Here is a 19,700-nt window from a genome sequence, read left to right on the forward strand (position 1 = left end):
TTTTAAGATACAAACAGAAAATACAGGATATATGTACACAAAATTAAAAACAAAACCATTTTCAGAACTAAATGTCTTCTTCAGGAATCAGTCAGTATTTAGTGTGACCTCTCTTGGCACGAAACGCATCTTGAACTTTTTTGAGGAGACCTGAAGTCCTGAAGTCATTCGATTAGAATTAGAAATTAGGATGTAATTTCATTTAGGTTTAAGAGATCTTGCAGCTGCCTGCTATTGCTCAAGTGGAAGGGGAGTTTACCCTAAATACTTGACACGTCCGCTTATACTTTTATACTGGTTTTAATACTACACATTTCCTATATTTTCTGGTTGTATTCTAATAAAGAGACTGAGAAATAATTATATATGATCACTATACAATTGCAAAAACAACAAATCTAATGTAGCATGGTGGCCTTAGACTTTTAAATCTAAATTTGACATACTTCAAGTGAAAACCTTTATAAAAATATTCTGTACAAATAGATAACTATTTTTCTTTGTGGGAACCAAAGGGAAAGAAGCAGTAATAGGGAATTTTTTTTTTTATTAAAAACGATTAACATCTGAAATGACACTACTGATCAAAAGTTTGAAATCACTTACTCATTCTTTATTTATACTTTTTCCACATTATGTAATAATTGTATATTCAACAAAACTATTATATGAAATATCACAAAGTAACTATAGGCATTATGTTGTGAATAAAAGCATCCAAAGTAATTCAAAAGTAAATTTGTTATATTTGAAGAGTTTGGTTCCAAAATGCAATAAATCCATTTTGACTAATTTGGGTAAAAACATGTTTTCTATAGCAAGAAGATGAAAACCACTATTTTCTGTTACAAACTTTTACATAGCATCTTTAGGTTATAATAACATTAAAAATTCAAATCAATAATTTGATTTTCAAAGATTTATTATAAAAACTGATAATTTTTTTTTTCAAAATGCATAAATCTATTGAATCAATATATATGGTTTCATCTGATTTTTTTTTGCTTGTTATATAAATAAACTACGTTTAAAGAACTTTGTTGTTATTTATTCTTAGCGGAGTTTAACGGAAGTTACGTGCGGACCACGACAGCCGCTTGTTTATGTTGTTACTGCTGAAACCGTCTATATAAGTGCGCATTTATCTGTGTCATGTTATATTCATTTAGTTGACTAGTGGTATACACTGATAAAAAAATAAACACTTACTTTGTCATATAACACTGTCATTGCTGCTGTCATCTTTGGGACGTCGTCGCTGAACTTTTTTGAGAGCGATCAGCTGTAAAATGTTTTGGTCCTGTTCAATTTTCGTTGACTTCGAGTTAAATAATGGAACGTAAGATCCCCTTGGGTCAATGTGTTAGCATGACAGAAACAGCCGGCATTTTTCCGTCGCCCGAATGCCTCTCATGTAAATTATTCGATTTAGATATCCTAAATTTCTTCCCCACCACAGAAAACCACCACAAGTTTATCATTGCCATCAAAATTACTTTTTTTTTTTTTTTTTTTTTTGATCACGAAGTACAAAGTAGATGAAGAAAACTAGGATTCTCTGTGTATTCAAAGTGCCGCCATTGTTGTTTACAATGTGTGGAATGGTGCGCTGTGATTGTTTAAGCGGATTTATTGCATTCTGCAGAGAAGGACGAGTCGCGTTTGTCGTGGTTTGGAAAAAAGGGAGAAAAGATGACAGAATAACACGGCGTATATCATATTTTGCGTGGTTTTTTTAAATGCCGTTTATCGCGTTTTGGAACCAAACTCTTAATTTTATCATCTGCAGTGTTTTCATCCTTTGCCTAAAATTAGCAAAATCATACTTATAGCATTTTATTAAGCAGCTTCTTGAGGTTTCCCCTTGAGAGTTCACATCTGTTCTAATAAAATAATTAATATGTTTGGTATAATATTTTTAACATTTAAATATATAATATACTATTTTTGTATGCAAAAGTAATTTGAAACATTTAATCATACACCTTCAGATTAAAAGATTTTTAAGATGTGATTCCAAACTTATCACTGGTAGTGTACTTGCAACCTAACCACACTAATTTTAACATTTTAAAGCAATAACAATATACAATTCAGTGGCTCAGTGGTTCATGTAGGTTGTCTACAAACCGAAAGGTTGGTGGTTCAATCCCCAGGCTCCACCGGATCAAGTGTCAAGGTGTCCTGAGCAAGACACCTAACCCAAGCTGCTCCCGATGAGCTGGCTGGCGCCTTGCATGGCTGACACCGCCGTCGGTGTGTGAATGTGGGAGTGAATGGGTAAATGTGAGGCAAAATTGTAAAACGCTTTGGATGGCCATAGGTCTGTTAAAAGCGCTATAAAAATGCAGTCCATTTACCATTTACCATTTTGTATATCATTACGTACTCCTATTAGGCCTAAAACAACCAAATGCTATTTGCAAAACTTTAGGAATCACTATATAACATAAATAAAGAAACTGTGTTCTCATCTCCTTTTATATCATTCATTCTCTCCTTCCTTTATTCTGTCCGTATGCCTTCTGCTGTCCCATCCAAATTTTGTCACTCTGTTTCTTAGAAATGACCTCTGCCCTTATTTTTCTTTTACTCTCAGAGCATCTATTCTTCTGTCCCACAACCCCACTCTCTTCTGTCTCCTGGTGGGAGGCTGCTTGCATGCACCCTCTTCAGTCCTGTATTCCCCCTCCCAGCTTACTAATTACTGCCATTCAGAAGCAACAGGCAGAAAAAATAAAGAGTAACAGTCCTTCCTGCACTTCCATTCTATTTTATTCTTCCCTATCATCCCTTCACCTGACGCCGCCTCTCCGGCCTTCTGCATTCTTTCTGTCTCTATCATGCTTCATGTTTACAGTGCTCTATTGGAATGGCACATAATTGTACAGTTGTGTTATTTGGAGCTTGGTTGTGTCCAATCACAAGGAATGTTAAAATAAAAAATGCAAACAAAGTAGAAATTCAAGTAAATCTAAACAAAGCCAAATACAAGCAAGTTAACTACCAGAGCACTCAGTGGCTCCTAAATGCGTTCTGTACTGTCAATAGTTTTCCCCGATCTTTGTGGACTTTTTATTCATTGCATTTGTTGGTAAGCTTTTATATTCTTCCCCCACTGCTTCAAACCCCACTGCTTCAAACCCTTGTTCACTGCTTCTGTAGAGCCCAAATTTGAGGCATTTCCCATTCATGTCACATTGCTGTCTCTTTCAGCCTCTTAATTGGCTTACCTTATTAAGGAGCCATTTTTTTTAGTGTCGCTATTTAATGGTCCTCCGTGGCTCTGGAATGCTCGCCCTTCACGTAGAGATCAGTGAATGCTGAACTATCTCCAACAAACACTACAGACCCAAACCAAATGCTCTCCATTGTTCAGTTCTAACAATTAAACCTAGGTTTTGGTCTGTCTTCTTTTATAAAAATGACCTCATTGACCATATTTGTTTGCTCAGGGCCTGCCCAGAAGCTGCTTTTGTTTGGCCACTGTTTTTTCTTTGATGTTGCCACTGGAAGAGCAGAGGACGTTTTTCAAAGTGTCCCAAGATGGTCCACATGTGCTTTATAAATATTGTTTGGTTCAAGTTACATATCAGAATCTTTTATCCCTGTCAAAAGAAACCGTAGCCTTCAATATTAAGGACATTGCTTTCAGAACAGCTACATGGCACCAGAGCTAATATGACCGAATCTGATCTTTAGTCCAAATGACCACAGTTTCTTAATCCCTGTAAAAAGGAAAAACCTTTATATTTTTCTCTCCTGCCCATAGCGTACAATACACTGGCTGCTGGCACTTTAGCGCTTCTTTACACACGCCGGTTTTAATCCTGTTTTGCGAGGTCTTGGCAGGGACCTCTGTTATCCAAACAAGCTCACACTCTTTTTATCTGTCTAATCTGGGCCCTTTCTCTGTCGTTTAATGGAGCAGGCAAGGACATTAAGGCCAGGGCCGAGAAGGGGATGAAAAAGTAGGCGCTAAACTGTGGGGGATTAAGCCGCTGACAACAAAGCACATGCAAGACATGAGCACAAGGTGGGGGACTTAGGGAGGGAAGGGGGGTGGTTTGGTGGACATTACTTATGCACCTCTTAAAAAAACAACAGAGATGAAATGGCATCATTGGCTATCTATCTGTCTGTCTGTCTGTCTGTCTGTCTAATCTAAGGGGGTTTTCACACCTGCCTTGTTTAGTTTGATTGAATCGTACCATAGTTCGATTGCTCAGTTGGTGCAGTTCGTTTGGGCAGGTGAGAATGCAGCAATCGAACTCTGGTGCGCACCAAAAGCGGACCAAACAAGCGGACCGAGACCAGCTTGCAGAGGTGGTCTCGGTACGCTTTCAAACGAACTCTAGATCGAACCGACCTAACTGCAAAAGTACTGCGCATTTTGGACTAAACCAGCTGCCGTAGTCAATTGCGCAGTGCATTATCGGATGAGGAAGTGTTTGTTGACCGTTTCTATTAGCAATATTAGCACAATGACAAATCGCGGACATACCTGGAGTTGCGAGGAGGTGCGGGAGGAGCCTCAGAAATTTTTTGTCTTCGCCGTTTGTAGTGCATTAAACCATTGTTTTCAAGCAGCATCCGTGATTCATTCTAAAAATGAACAGTTTGTCTAGAGTGCTGTATACAAACTCTGTATAACAACCATGGAGACAAAATTACAGCGCCCAGCCGTCTGTCCATGGTGTCTGCTGTATTATCCTTCTTTTGTTTACTTCCGGGGGTTCCGTTGGAATTTGTCGCACGTTGATTCTGACCAATCGTGATGCCGTTTAGGAAATACGTTCAAATACATGTGGCCAATGAGTGATGTTGATCTTATCACATGACAGAATTTTGGTTCGTTTCAATTGGTGCAGATCAGAGCCATCAGTGTGGTGTGAAATGGAACCAAATCTGCTAAAAAAGTTACAATGTATAATTTTTTGCTTTTGGTCCAGACCAAATGAACCGAATTACAGATGTGAAAATGCCCTAAATATATAACAGTGGTCTCAAACTCCCAGCCCGCAGGCCATTAACGTAAATGCGGTCCTCCCAATCCCTCTCTGCGGCCCGTGTCTGCTGTCAAATATATAATGGAAAGATTTTTATTTAGTTAGTTCATATTCGTTTGAATATGGATGAAAACGTTTAGCGTAAATGGTAAACCCGAGTCAATGCGTAAAATGTTTGGTCCTGTTAGATTTTCCTTGACTTTAAGTAAAATAATGGAAAGTTTTTTATAAGATCCGCTGGCGTCAATGTGATAGCATGACAGAAGCTTGATGCTGTTGTGTGAGAACAAGGACCAGCTGGCATTTTTCCTTTTCCAGAGTGCATCTTGCGTAAATTATTCGATTTTGATGGCTTACATTTCTTCACAGGTTTATCAATGCCATCAAAAGTATTATTTTGTTTTTGTTTGTTAATCACAAAGTACAAAGTAGATGAGGAAAATTCTGTGTGTATTCAGCACGCCGCCATTGTTGTTTACAATGCGTGAAATTGTGTGCTATGATTGGTTGAGCGGATTTATTGCATTCTGCAGAGGAGGCGGACTGGCGTTTGTCACGGTTTGGAAAAGGGAGAAAATATGACGGAATAACACATCAGATATTGGATTTTGCGTAAAATTAAGAATTGACTTTTTAATTCTTAAAGGAACAGTATGTAAGAAATTTATATCAATTAATCATAAAATGTCCCTGATATGTCACTAGACATTTAGAAATAATTTTCATTTCAAATACTTATATCACTCACAACAGTGGTTTGGCCAGGATATTGTCATTTAAAAAGTGGAGTTGCAGCCCTCAACTGATGTTTATGTTGTCATTTTGTGTATTGGCCACCATTTGTATGATTGCAGTACCAGTTTTAGCCACTAGTTTTGTTATTGCAATACCAGTTTTGGCCACAATCCTACATACTGTTCCCTTAATCTTAACAGACACAATACCATTTTTTTAAATGCTGTTTATCATGTCTTGAAACCAAACTCTTCATTTACATAAATATTCAGTTTTTTATGTTAAAATAGCTCTGCGGCCCTCCGACGAAATGTAATTCCCAGAAATGGCCCCAACCCAGTTTGAGACCCCTGATCTATAATATCTATCTGTTGTAACGGTCCTGTAAAATACAATGATATGCTGCTTGGAATCATTTTAATTTCTTATTTGGCTGTTTTTGCACTGAAAAAGACTATTGGTGCTTGGCGACATTTGGAAAATCCTGACCTGGCTTAAAAAAGGATCATGACAGATTGTCATAGGAGTGGAAGCGCTGACAGTAATAATCCATTCCTGATTTTACTGTTGTTTGCACTATTGCATGGCAGCATTTTTACTTACATTAAATTATCTTTATTTTAGGCGGTTTATATGGCCATTTGATGACCATTAATAATGGGGGTACATTTTGTCCCCACTGGGGATAAAAATAATTCAACAGAGGCAGGGATATAAAGACCAGAAGGGTCCCCAATCCCCCCAGCAAATCTCACCCTGACTATAGTATCTATCTACGGTATCACATTCTTTGCTTTTTCCTCATATTCATCTTTTAATTTTTGTCTCCACAGCAAACAGAGCAATTTTGTCTATACTGTTCCCAATACTAATGGACTTTTAATTCATTGTCGGTCACTTTTATTAACAGCCCTCAAGCTCTCAAAGTCCCTCCCCATCAAGTCTGGTGTAAGTGAACTCGGTATTTTTTATTGCCTCTGTTAAATTATTGAAATGTTTAATTACTCCGTCTGCCAGCATTGATCAAGGGCATAATATATCTTCTTTACCGTGGGACAGCGAGTGTGCTCGCTCAGCCCTTTGATTGGTGGCTTGCAACGTTTCCTTAATGCCTGCCATATTACTCTTCCACATGGGAAAAGCCAAGTTATTGCCTCCAGGTTCTGTCAGCCTGGTCAGTAAAAAACAGGGATGTCTGAACTGAAAGCTGCTTGATGGATGGTTAAGTGCTCTCCTGTTGCGTGTACTGAGAAAGCTGTCAACAGTATCACCTCTATATTTATTGGACAGTGATAGTGACAGGTCTAGCTTAGAGTTCCCACCTTTTCTCTTTACCACTAGGATTATTTAATGATGTTTTTGAGTCCTGTTTAGAGCTTGATATAACTACTATTTCTTTAATAAATGTGTAAATATCCTGCTTCAGTGTGTTAATGTAACAGATGTAAGACTATACAACAAAACCTCCATGTTGCATTTTAAGTAAATAAACAGACATCGTGACAGTGTTCCCACACAAACCTTCTCCTTTTCAACCCATTTTCCTCGCTCACGCTGCGTATGTGCGCTCGCGTCTTTCGTGCGAGACTGTGGTGGTCCTTCTTTTATTCTTTCTTTCCCCAAGCCCTCCCGTCCCACCCTCACAAGCTCTCCTCCACCGTCCGCTCTTCTCCTCCATCCATTCTTTGGCCGGCTCCTTGTGGAAGGGCTGAAGAATGCTGGCAGGCCCTTTAATTGGTGTGCTGCAGTGCTGCCAGGTGTAGCCACTTGTCTCTGCCCCTTTGGTGAATATGCACTGGAGGTCTAGGCCCCTTCCCCTGCCTCATTCAGTTGCCTACAATACGCCTTCTTCAGTACCCCGCTTTCAAAGACCATGCCGATTTTTAACTACTCTGGCCGATAAATGGCATTCACATATTATTTTTTGCAAACTGTCTCCCAAAAGGAATTACCCCATCCTCGAACCATAGCCAGCCCCCCTGCTCTCTAAGCATTCATTAGTGTTCATGTGGATTCATGATGTACTGTCTTTTTGTCCTTGGCTCCCATTGAAGTCTGTTCTGAAGTGTTTGTCCAGTCGCTTAAATTCTCAGATAGACATCTAAAACTGTTAACAGGATTACTGTCCATTTTCTTGTATTGTATTGTGTCTGTCCGTCTATCTATACATCTGCTCTGTACGTCTTATACCTGTTGAACACATTCGGTCAAGCCCATGTGATAGTTCATTCACTATGGTCACATTTTATTATTCCCAAAGTCCCTCCTCCATGGATTCCTTCCTTTTCATTGTATTTTTTCCAGCTACAAATAAGACATTCATGCTCAATTCTGTTTAACACATTTTTGCCATATTTAAATCTATTCCACAGATTTTGCCCCACGGTAAGAGTTGCAATGTGATTCCTATGTAACCTCACTTTCATAACTTTCATTTTTCCTGCAGGTCATAGATGGAAAGCTTGCTCCCTTCCTCTCTAAGGTAATCAAGTTTGCGAGCTCTCATGTCTACAGCTGCAGTCTGTGTCGAGAGAAAGGCTTCATCTGTGAGTTGTGCCACAGCGGCCAGGTCCTCTATCCCTTTCAGGAGAATGCCACCAAAAGGTACAATCAGTGTTTTTACCTTTGACCATCTCATGGTCTCCTGCATCTCCTGCACATAATTTTCTCATAGCTAAATTCACGTTTTGCTCTAGTTTGTGCCAAGGTGGTTTTTAGTGGATGACATCAGTTCCTCAGGCATTTAAATAGAGTAACCATAACTATAATTCATCCCTCAAAGATCTTCATTATAGATGATAATGATGAAGGTGTTCACATAGCTTTGCCCTGAAGTGTTAGTTGTCTCCAAAATCCTCATATATGCAGCTCATCGCCAATGATTGTCTATCCCCTGCCTAATGTTAGTCACACCCAGCAGGCAGTGAATTAAAGGCATGTGAGGTATGATGGTCCAGCGATAGGCCACCCTGTGTAAGAGGACAGTTAATCCCTCTAGCGATTCGGCTTCTTTAAGCATACTGCTCTTTGTTCGGTTCAGTTATGGCCTACAGCTGATAAACCACTCTCTGTGCTTCATACCAGGCAATATTTCTTGAACTCCACAGTAAAGTAAAGCAGTTACCACATGAAGGTAGACCTATAGCATAGCACATCACTCAAAGCCGTGAAACACTGATAAAGCCTGAATGACTGTTGGTTTGGGCTAATGTGTTCTTCGGAGATTAATTGAACGTAGTTAAAGCAGTTACATATTAACACATTACAGGTAACACATTTACCTACTGTAATGTATTTTATGGTTGAATTTAATTTAGGATCAATGTTCAAGAAGTCTGAAGTATTTCCTACAGTATTAACAACACACCAATAATAGCTAGTGACAAAAATAATATATAACCATATTGTTTTGTTTAATAAAAAAGCAATAAAATAAAAGCACTGCAGTTTTGAAAGGAAAATGCATGGTTAGAGTAAAGATTAGTCAGAAGCAAATTAATGAATCTATTGTGAAAAAATTGCAAAACAATACAAATTGAGTCTTTATTACATTAGTGCTATTCACTATGAATGGATGAATGACATTAGCGACAACGTTAGTTAACTTAAAGGTATAGCGGAAGTTTTTCCAGAATTTTTGAAAAGAACCACCCCTCCACTTTAAAAAAAAAATGCACATGTGCAACACTCTACCTAATAGAGGGAATGCCTATTAAAGGTGTGCACGAGAGAGAGCATGCACGGGCCTAGTTCTTTTCTTCGCTATGTTTACAAGTTGCTGTCGGCATGTTTACAGTGTCTGCGTGGTTTTTGACTTGTGCTAGGTCTAGCGTCGCTAATCATAGCTTACATCAACTTTTACTAGCAGTGATTTTAAATGGATTTCTCCAAATAGCATGACAAACTTTACCTGTTAAGTAGAAACTTCGCGTGGGAAGCCCAATCTGTGCTTTTAGCGCACGCCAGCGTGTGAAATAGTCTCGCAAAAACACTCTGGTCTTCTTTCTTTCATCAGAGGCCTTTTTCTTCTTGTCATGCCATTCGTAGACACTTTTTCTCTTGCGACCCTCGGACGTTTAGAAAAAACATAATGAGAATGCGAGCTTCAATGAATGGCTGAAACCGTAGCCCACCACACATATACAACTGAAAGTGCGCATGCGCAGAAAGCGAACCTTAGGACAAGCACGTATGACGGCCTTACAGCAACATATCATCAGAATGATTGACAACTGGAATGACCAATAGTCTTGATGATCCACCCGGAAAAAGAAAATCTTCCGCTATACCTTTAAGGACAATACTGTATATTCTTTCGTACACTCTTGAAATCAGTAGCTACCAACGTGTTTTCCGAGTTTCCGATCATCTGTCACATATAAAGTCTTTATATTTCGTCTCTTTGTATTCCATTCTTTGTATTTATTGTGCAGTGAGACAAAGTGAATCAGCTTGTCAAACGCTATTCTGAATTCTTCTAAGATGTAAAAAATACAGAAAATTTAACTCAATCTTAATTTTTTTATGCTGGACGAAAGTGATTGTAAATGTGATTGACACAGGTCGTTTTTATTTTTTTTAACGTGTGCAAATATTGGACAAGAATTTCGAGTGTACAAACTTCGGGCTGCTAAAGTTGTGTTAAAGCATGTTTCTAAAACATATTTAAAATAAAACTTTTTTTTCCATTTTTAACCAGTTAACGCATAACTGTTCTCTGAACTGCTTCATGATGTTCTGTGTGATCTTCTGAACACTTCAATGCACAACTTGAGAAATGTTTTTGGCAAGAGCACATTGGATTTATAGATTAATCAAATCTGTGTTTTTGGGGAAATTATCAGATTTTAATTCTTTAACTGGGACTCTTGAGTTAGGATGTTAACTGAGCTGTGGGACATTAAAGGGACATTCCACTTGTTTTGAAAATATGCTTTTCCAGCTCCCCTAGAGTTAAACATTTGATTTTTACCATTTTGGAATCCATTCAGCTGATCTCCGGGTCTGGTGCTACCACTTTTAGCATAGCTTAGCATAATCCATTGAATCTGATTAGACCATTAGCATTGCGCCTAAAAAAGTTTCGATATTTTTCCAATTTAAAACTTCACTCTTATGTAGTTTCATCGTGTACTAAGATAGACAGAAAATTAAAAGATAAATGATATTACGCACTGCCCGAAAATTAGTCCCCTGCCATTTAAGTTACCAAGGGGACTGTTTTCGGGGACTATTTTCGGGCACTGCGTAATATCATTGCGCCTCCTGCAGCCATGTTACAGCAGCAAAGTCATTGATTATTACACCAGAATGAGAGTATAGTTCCTAGCCATATCTGCATGGAAAATCGCAACTTTTAATTTTCCATCATTCTTAGTACACGATGTAACTACAGAAGAGTCAAGTTTTAAATAGGAAAATATCCAAACTCTTTAGTTATTTTTAGTGTGATGCTAATGGTCTAATCAGATTCTATGGATTATGCTAAGCTATGCTAAAAGTGGTACCGCCAGACCTGGAGATCAGCTGAATGGATTCCAAAACGGTAAGAATCAAATGTTTAACTCTAGAGAAGCTGGAATATGAGCCTATTTTCAAAAAAAGTGGAGTGTCCCTTTAACATGTTAACTAAATAGAAACTGAGATTTAAGCTTAAGTGAACCATATCATTTTGTTGTAGGATCCACTTGAAAAAGAGATGGTGCATCTCAAGAGGCTATCCTTAAATAATATATTCAAATGTATATTGATATAAAAAAAAATTCGATTTGATATCCCTACTTTTTGTAAAAAAAAAATCAACGATAGACCTGGATCCGTTAGGCCAGGTGTCATCCAAATTGCTTTACTGTGTTGTCTGTTAACTTATCCAGAATGTTCTGGGTGTGTTTGTGTGTTTTTCTTGTTGTATCTGTAACAGAACATGCACAATAGCATTCAGTAATAAGAGCATAAAGGTATCTCCACACCCCACTGTAAATCCATAAATTCCACAAACCACCTCCATAGCTCTTAGATGAGCAAGGACCATAACTGTATGACTCTTGTAGCTTTAACTGTTGGAAAGTATTATTTATTTATAGAGGCGGATTTAAAAGAGAGTTTCTGTGGTCTCAACTAGTATTATCTTGTTAGCATGCTTTAGGGTTTATTTATAACACACTTTTTGAGTTGGTTGATTTTTTTTGTTCTGTTTGTTTATGCAGTAGAGATGAGGAGTTTTTAGAAACTCACATTATATGAGGAAGAAGTTAGTAAAATGTTTTAAGAATAGATTTAAGAATATAGTTTTTTATGCAAAGAGTAGACCATATTTAGGAAATATACCACCAGGAGTAACTTTGAATAGTATAGCCAAACCTCTTGGCAAGTGGTGAACTTGGAATTAAGTTTGGGCTTGGCAGTCTAAAAACTACCGCCCATATTGGTTAACAGAAAAAATACATTTCTGTTTATAGAAATGAGCGCTTAAAGGTCTAATTGTTGTAGTACAGATGAATTGGCACATAGCTTATATATTATTATATATATGAAATGTACTTTGCCGTCTGACAGCAAGCAAATTTATGTTATTTTACTGTATTCTGAAATTCACTATTTATTCACAGCACTATTTATAAATGCAAATTTACAGAAGGAAAAAAAAAGAATCCAATCTCAGGTCATATGAATGTTTTATATGTTGAAATCAAACAAAAGAGTGAATTGATTTTCTATCATTTCTTATGTGTGACCCTGCTGTGAAATCCAAGCTAAAATAATTTAATTATGGAGCATCAACGTTGGATTTCAGTCATTGATTTCACTTTAATTTTAATGTTTGACATGGTCTTACTCAGTCAATAAATATTAAAGATATGAATGTTATATTTTCACAGAATTATGTAGGATGATTTTACAGTGAGGAAAATAAGTATTTGAACACGCTGCTTTTTTGCAAGTTCTCCCACTTCGAAATCATGGAGGGGTCTGAAATTGTCATCGTAGTTGCATGCCCACTGTAAGAGACATAATCTAAAAAAAATCCAGAAATCACATTTTGATTTTTTGTACTATTTATTTGTATGATACAGCTGCAAATAAGTATTTGAACATCTTAGAAAGTCAATGTTAGTATTTGGTACAGTAGCCTTTGTTTGCAATTACAGAGGTCAAACATTTCCTGTAGTTTTTCGTCAGGTTTGCACACACTGCAGGAGGGATTTTGGCCCACTCCTCCACACAGATCTTCTCTAGATTAGTCAGGTTTCTGGGCCTGTCACTGAGAAACACGGAGTTTGAGCTCCCTCCAAAGATTCTCTATAGGGTTTAGGTCTGGAGACTGGCTAGGTCACGCCAGAACCTTGATATGCTTCTTACAGAGCTACTCCTTAGTTATCCTGGCTGTGTGCTTCAGGTCATTGTCATGTTGGAAGACCCAGCCTCGACCCATCTTCAATGCTTTAACTGAGGAAAGCAGGTTGTTCCCCAAAGTCTCGCAATACATCATCATCCTTTTCTTAATACAGTGCAGTCGCCCTGTCCCATGTGCAGAAATACACCCCAAAGCATGATGCTACCACCCCCATTCTTCACAGTAGGGATGGTGTTTTTGGGATGGTACTCATCATTCTTCTTCCTCCAAACACGTTTAGTGGAATTATGACTAAAAAGTTATATTTTGGTCTCATCTGACCATATGACTTTCTCCCATGACTCTCCTGGAACATCCAAATGGTCATTGGCAAACTTAAGACGGGCCTGGACATGTGCTGGTTTAAGCAGGGGAACCTAATTTAAAAAATCATATATTGTGATTTCTGGATTTTTTTTTTTTTTTTAGATTATGTCTCTCACAGTGGACATGCACCTACGATGATAATTTCAGACCCCTCCATGATTTCTAAGTGGGAGAACTTGCAAAATAGCAGGGTGTTGAAATACTTATTTTCCTCACTGTATATACCAAACAGCAAATAAACATGACGTTAGGTGGGTTTTCACTGGCATGGTCACATTTCACACTAATTTGAAGGGAAAAATTTTTTAGGGTTTGAGTTAAGGGAAAGTTTTTTTTTTCTTACTTTGTGAAATCACAAATATGTCTTGATAATGTTAACGCAGTACTTTGTAATTTTTTTCCTGCAGGTGTGAGGGATGCGGAGCCGTCTTCCACGCCGAGTGCCGGATGCGAGCCCAACCGTGCCCGCGATGCGTGCGAAGAGAGCTACACAAGAAGCCGGCGTCATTCTGGAGAAGGAACGGCCCTCACGATAGCCCCGACGATGACGAGCTGAGCTGCTTTGAGATGGACACCTGAGGCGGTTTACGGAGAGCACTGCAGCTCTGAGAAGAGGCGAGCTGCACGAAAGAGCCCACCGCACTTACAAAGTGCTGCTGTGTCTCTGTGTGTACGTGTATCCAACAAGGACAAGACTCCTGGTGGAAGCGCTCAGTGTTTGAAAACAGAGACACAACAACCTTTTTGTTTTTTACTTCCTTTTACTTCTCTCAACTGAGAGAGATGGATGCAGAGACAATAATTCGGCTCCGGAAGAGCAGAGGCTTCATAATGATACCAATTTACCCTTCCCTTTCATCTACCAAATGACAGCCAGGGCCAACCGACAAATACAGGCAAAGTACGCTCGCGCACTTGCACATAAACACGCTCGCTGGCAGACATAAAATGATGCACTTTCCGGCAGACTCACAATCCAAGAGCGATGATTTAAACCAATTTCTGGACACAAATAGAGCTTCTAATCCATTAATGGTTCTGCGAAAATGAACGCTATGAGATGGCGGCCCTGCTGTTGGATTTGGTTTTCTCCACGCTGTAGAGCCTGAAGAGCCTCGATCTCGGGTGTATTAAGAGCGAATGAACATAAATTTTCTCTAAACCGAAATCTTTCGGGTGGGTCCATCTGCTTTACTGCACAAACCGTATGATTCATTTATCATGATCTCGTTGCACTTTTACATTTATGAAGGGAAACCAGGCACTCGTGTTGGCCACACCTGAGTTTTTTTCGGCCTGGGTTTTTGTTTTTATTATCGGTTGCACTTTAGGTCACGATGTGTAGGCTTATGTTTTTTATTACCGATGTCTCTTTGACACTTATAGACTGATGATGATTCAGATTGGGGTGTAGCGGGAAGTAGGGTCAGTGTTTTTCCCATCCAGCTGGATTCGAAGAGTTGCGCAAGTGTTTATCAACACTCAATGGCACTGCCTATAAGCAGGGGAACCATGTTGTTCTTGTTAACCGCCTAGGCTGTGATTACAAACTATCCTAAGCCACCAAGCCCCAAAATTACAGTCCAGAGTTCTAGGGCTTTGTTTAGCATTGGTAAGGTCATTTTAACAAGAAATGTAAATCAAACCCGACGTGGACAAGCTCGTAATTTACGTTGTCAAACTGACCTCTCCTAGTATGCTTTGGTACGGCGCTTTCTTGCTACTTGAAGTAAGAATTGGCAATAATCATTGTTTTGCTTTTTGCTGCCTTATTTGACAAACTGTTTTTGGAACAATGGGATTTGTTTCTCACCATTTCATGCCACTCAAATGTACTGTTGACATCTATTTTATCATCTTAAAATCCCTATATTATGTTTAATTACAATTACAGATCCACAACTTACCAGCAAACAAAGGCTTTGGATTTACAAAACATGCAATGTTGTTACTCTGTCTATATATTGGAAATATCCACACATTTATGGGAAACCAGCTACCAGCTGCTATAGGACTCTGTATTTGATACCTGTTACTTGCAAATGATCATTGGAGTGGGGCTATATGTCCACTTTACAATGCATATCATCTGCTATCCTAATACATTTCATGTTTTTTTTTCTTTCAATAGAGTTTGTTTTACTTTGATTTGCACCAAGTTTACCTTTGATTGAGATTCAATCTTAGTTTACATGCATTTGATGTGCGATAATGTACAATGAAGGAACATTTGATCGTATTTATTGAATCTGTGTCTTTGCCTGCCTTAATATGAAAGCCAATGCGTCGGCCTATCTGTGTTCTTCGATTAGCAAGCTATAGAAAAATGTTTCAGTATTTAATCTAATCAGAATATCAGGCTGTAGAATATATCATAACCATATATATGTTGTTTTGTTACTAAAGGCTTTGACCTTTACTTACCTTAAAAAAAGGACTGGGATTTGAGGAATCTGGCAATCTCTTGCTTTTGTCATTTCCTATTTTAGGCTCGAACTTGCACTGTTTTACAGTTTTTGAAGACATACAGATGCTGTATGAAGTAATGGTGCGATCTCTTAGCGTTGAAAGTGTGATGTATTGAGTTAAAATGGCTTGCATTATTCGTACTGTTAGTGACATAAAATCAGGGATTCTTAACACACTGGATAAAGGTCTTGGAGGGACAAGCAAAAGGGATTAAAACTTGGATGTGTTTGAAATTTTTATTGTGTTTTTTACATCATTGGTTGTTCTTGTATTGTTTAAGATGTTTCTATATCAGCCATCATGTTGCTCTATATTTTTACATATCAGGATTTTGTTTCATATGTATTTATTGTATTTATATTCTGTTTCTTTATCAGTTTCTGGATTGCTCCTGTGGTTACACTTACAAATATCCTGTAAACTCTCCACTTATGCAACTACAGATAATGTGTTTAAGTACTGGTGCGGGTACTTTCCAGTTTTGTTTTTTTACCACTGATGCCAATAAAGTACTAAATTACTTAATACATTTAGACATTTTGTATGGTTTAGCACTCATGGAATAATCTAAAATTATTACTAAGATTTTGCAGGGTAATCTGATCTGTCCATATAGTTTAGTTTCCTGATCAGAATCCAAGGTGAATCTCACAGCCCAAGAGCTGTGGAATAAACGCATCACGGCCTTGATTGTAGTTGTGGCGTTCCCTTTTGGGTCCGGGTGCATCAGAAAATGTCCAGGCACTGATTTACAAGCTAATCCCAAATTAAAAACCACATGCTTGTATCTGGTTCTGTCTAGAGCTAAACCAACAACCACTGGACCTGTTATAGACCACAGCACGAGGCTTCTAATTTTTTGCTAAGATGATGCATTGTGGTACCGATTTAACTGCAGCATGTATAAACATTTGAAATTCTGTCCAGTTATATTATGGAGCTACTGAGCAGTTACCATAGCAGTATCATGAGGTTTTAAATATTTGGCCAACATAAAGTATGGCCTTTTCCTCTAGTTTGAGTCCACATTAAAAACCTGGAAAATAACACTTAAAGTGCTTCAATGGCTCATAATATAGGGGAACTACTATACTGTATGTGCTATAAAGCACCTACATGTATGTAGAACCATATGTGCTATAGCACTACTTATGGTTCTACATAGGTGCTAATACAGCAGTGATTCTCCGAGATTGTGCCAGGGGGCCCCAGTTTTATGACATTTTATAATTTACATTAATTTATTATGAGTTCTATGTAAGTAAGCCTTAGAAAAATAAGGCTACTAACCAACAGCACTACATTGTATATTTATTTAACTTTTGTTTAATTCAAATTTCATTTTTTGGCATGTTTTATGTCATACTTTTTTTTTGGGGGGGCCACGAAGGGCACAAGTGGGGCCCTCCGTAAATAAGAGGGGCTGCATGCCAAAAAAGTTTGAGAACCACTGCAGCACTTAAAGTGGTTCCCCTTACAAGCCATTGAATCACTTTTAGTGCTTTTTAGAGAAAAGGAGTAGTTGATATGAATTTGAAAATTCTGTAATACAGATCTTGTCATGTGAAAGGCAAGAACCAATAAGTAACCAATTTATGTGCAGATCTGTGTTTCCAAAATACACAAGGTAATGATTGTTTAATAAGCTTAAAATATTAAGCACTTTTTTGACAAGCATCATTTCGAGTCATTTAAAATACTTTAATGATGAATGTATGTGCTTTTTGGAGCTTCACCATCATAAGAAGATAACATGACGCCATTTTCACATAAAATCAACTGTGTTCAAGTGAAGAAAGAAAGTCATAATGCGAGTGTGGAAAAATTATGACTTTTCATATTTTGGTGAACTATTCCTTTAAAGTTGCAGTGTGTAATTTTTAGAAGGATCTCTTGACAAAAATGCAAAATAATATACAAAACTATATTATCAGGGGTGTATACAGACCTTTCATAATGAACCGTTATGTTTTTATTACCTTAGAATGAAAATTTTTATCTACATACACAGAGGGTCCCGTTACATGGAAGACGCCATTTTGTGACGCCATGTTTCTACAGAAGCTCTTAACGGACAAACTTTTTATTAAGTTGTCTTTAACACTGACATGTTTGTCCTGTGTCGGCTACTGTAGCTTCTCTATGCGTTTCAAAAGCAAGGGGTGAGCTGTGAACTGAGCTGTTGGTTGCAACTTGCAACCTTACCAATAGATGCCGCTAAAATTTACACACTGCACCTTTAAGACTTTAATCATTTAAAAACAAAATTATAAGATGTAAAGTTTTGAGGATTATTTAAAGTCGTCATGAAGTTAAAATTATTGTGTATTTTTTACAAACGACTTATCTATGAGTTAATTATTTTAAAAATTTCAAACATTAATGCACTCTCATAATCTTTAATCAAAAATGTTAATCTCCTCCCCTCCTCGAAAGAATCTTGCTTTACTTCCAGTCATGAGGAATGACTCAAGGGCGGGGCCTGGGAAAATATTGCAGCAATTAGCAGTTAGCATCAAGACCCAATTATACAATCAGTTTTCGATGGACAAATTTATGTCCCGTCCTACCTTTTTTCTAATTTCAGGAGCCGTTTCACTCAGATATACATCACGACGGGGAAAATAAGACAATCGGTATTCATGGTGACTTTTAAAGGTGACATATCATGAAAATCTGACTTTCATGTGTAAGTGCTATAATTGGGTCCCCAGTGCTTCTATCAGCCTAGAAAATGTGAATAAGATCAACCCAGTAACTTAGTTTTGGTAAAACCATTCTCTGCAAGCATGTAAAAAAATAGGTCATTGACATTTGGCTCTCCTTGTGATGTCAGAAGGGGATAATACCGCCCCTTAATCTGCACTATCTAACCACGGCACTGCCATTTAGTGCAGAGATCAACTCATTTGCATTTAACCCTGCAGCACCCAAGAACCCTTCACTTAGCATTAATTAACATTGGCCAAATTTGACCCATGGGTTCTCCAGGGTTAAAAGGACACACCCAAAATGGCACATTTTTGCTCACACCTACAAAGTGGCAATTTTAACATGCTATAATAAATTATCCAGTGTTGGGAAAGTTACTTTTAAAAGTAATCCATTACAATATTAAGTTACTCCCCACCAATGTAATTAATTGCATTACTTAGTTTCTTTTCATGGCAAGTAATACTTGCGTTACTTTTGCGTTACTTTTCCTTACTTGGCTGAGGCTTGATCTCTTTCAGGCCTTGCAGGTGTTTTTTTATGACTCAAAAGTTTTGCATATTTCCATCTCAAAAATGTCGAGCTCTGGCCTGCCATCTCCGTTTCTGACTCAGGTGCGCATGCATAAAGTGCGTTCAGTTTAATTCAGTACATAATTTTTTTAATTAAATTAATTAAACTGAAAAGTAACTTGCATTACTTTTTTTTAAAAAAGTAACTCAAATATTAATGTGTACATTTATAAAGTAATGCGTTACTTTACTCGTTACTTTAGAAAAGTAATATTGTTACATAATGCACGTTAATTGTAATGCGTCACCCCAACACTGAAATTATCTATATGGTATTTTGAGCTTCATATATGTACTCTGGGGACACCATCGATTTATTTTACATCTTAAAAAGACTTGTGAAATGTCCCCTTTAAGTTTTTAACAATTTCCATTTTGACACTGACAACAACTAATTTGTAAAATAGGTCAGATTTTCTTGTTGTCATCTGAACACGCAAGATGTTCTCTGTAAAACTCAGATCATGCTGGGATAGCGTAAAC

The 19,700-nt window shown here is 37.8% G+C and overlaps 1 protein-coding gene across 1 annotated transcript in view; it reads left to right on the forward strand.

The window, feature by feature from the left end:
- plekhm3 (pleckstrin homology domain containing, family M, member 3) overlaps positions 1–16,464 on the forward strand; it is a 50,661-nt gene extending 34,197 nt beyond the window's left edge. The window contains exons 7-8 of the mRNA XM_055216309.2: positions 8,191–8,348; positions 13,872–16,464. Coding sequence (XP_055072284.2) covers positions 8,191–8,348; positions 13,872–14,043 — 330 coding nt within the window. The 3' untranslated portion in view covers positions 14,044–16,464. The remainder of the gene's footprint in view (positions 1–8,190; positions 8,349–13,871) is intronic.
- Positions 16,465–19,700: the final 3,236 nt, after the last annotated feature.

This window comes from Misgurnus anguillicaudatus, chromosome 17 (genome assembly GCF_027580225.2).
Source record: "Misgurnus anguillicaudatus chromosome 17, ASM2758022v2, whole genome shotgun sequence".
Lineage (NCBI taxonomy): Eukaryota > Metazoa > Chordata > Actinopteri > Cypriniformes > Cobitidae > Misgurnus > Misgurnus anguillicaudatus.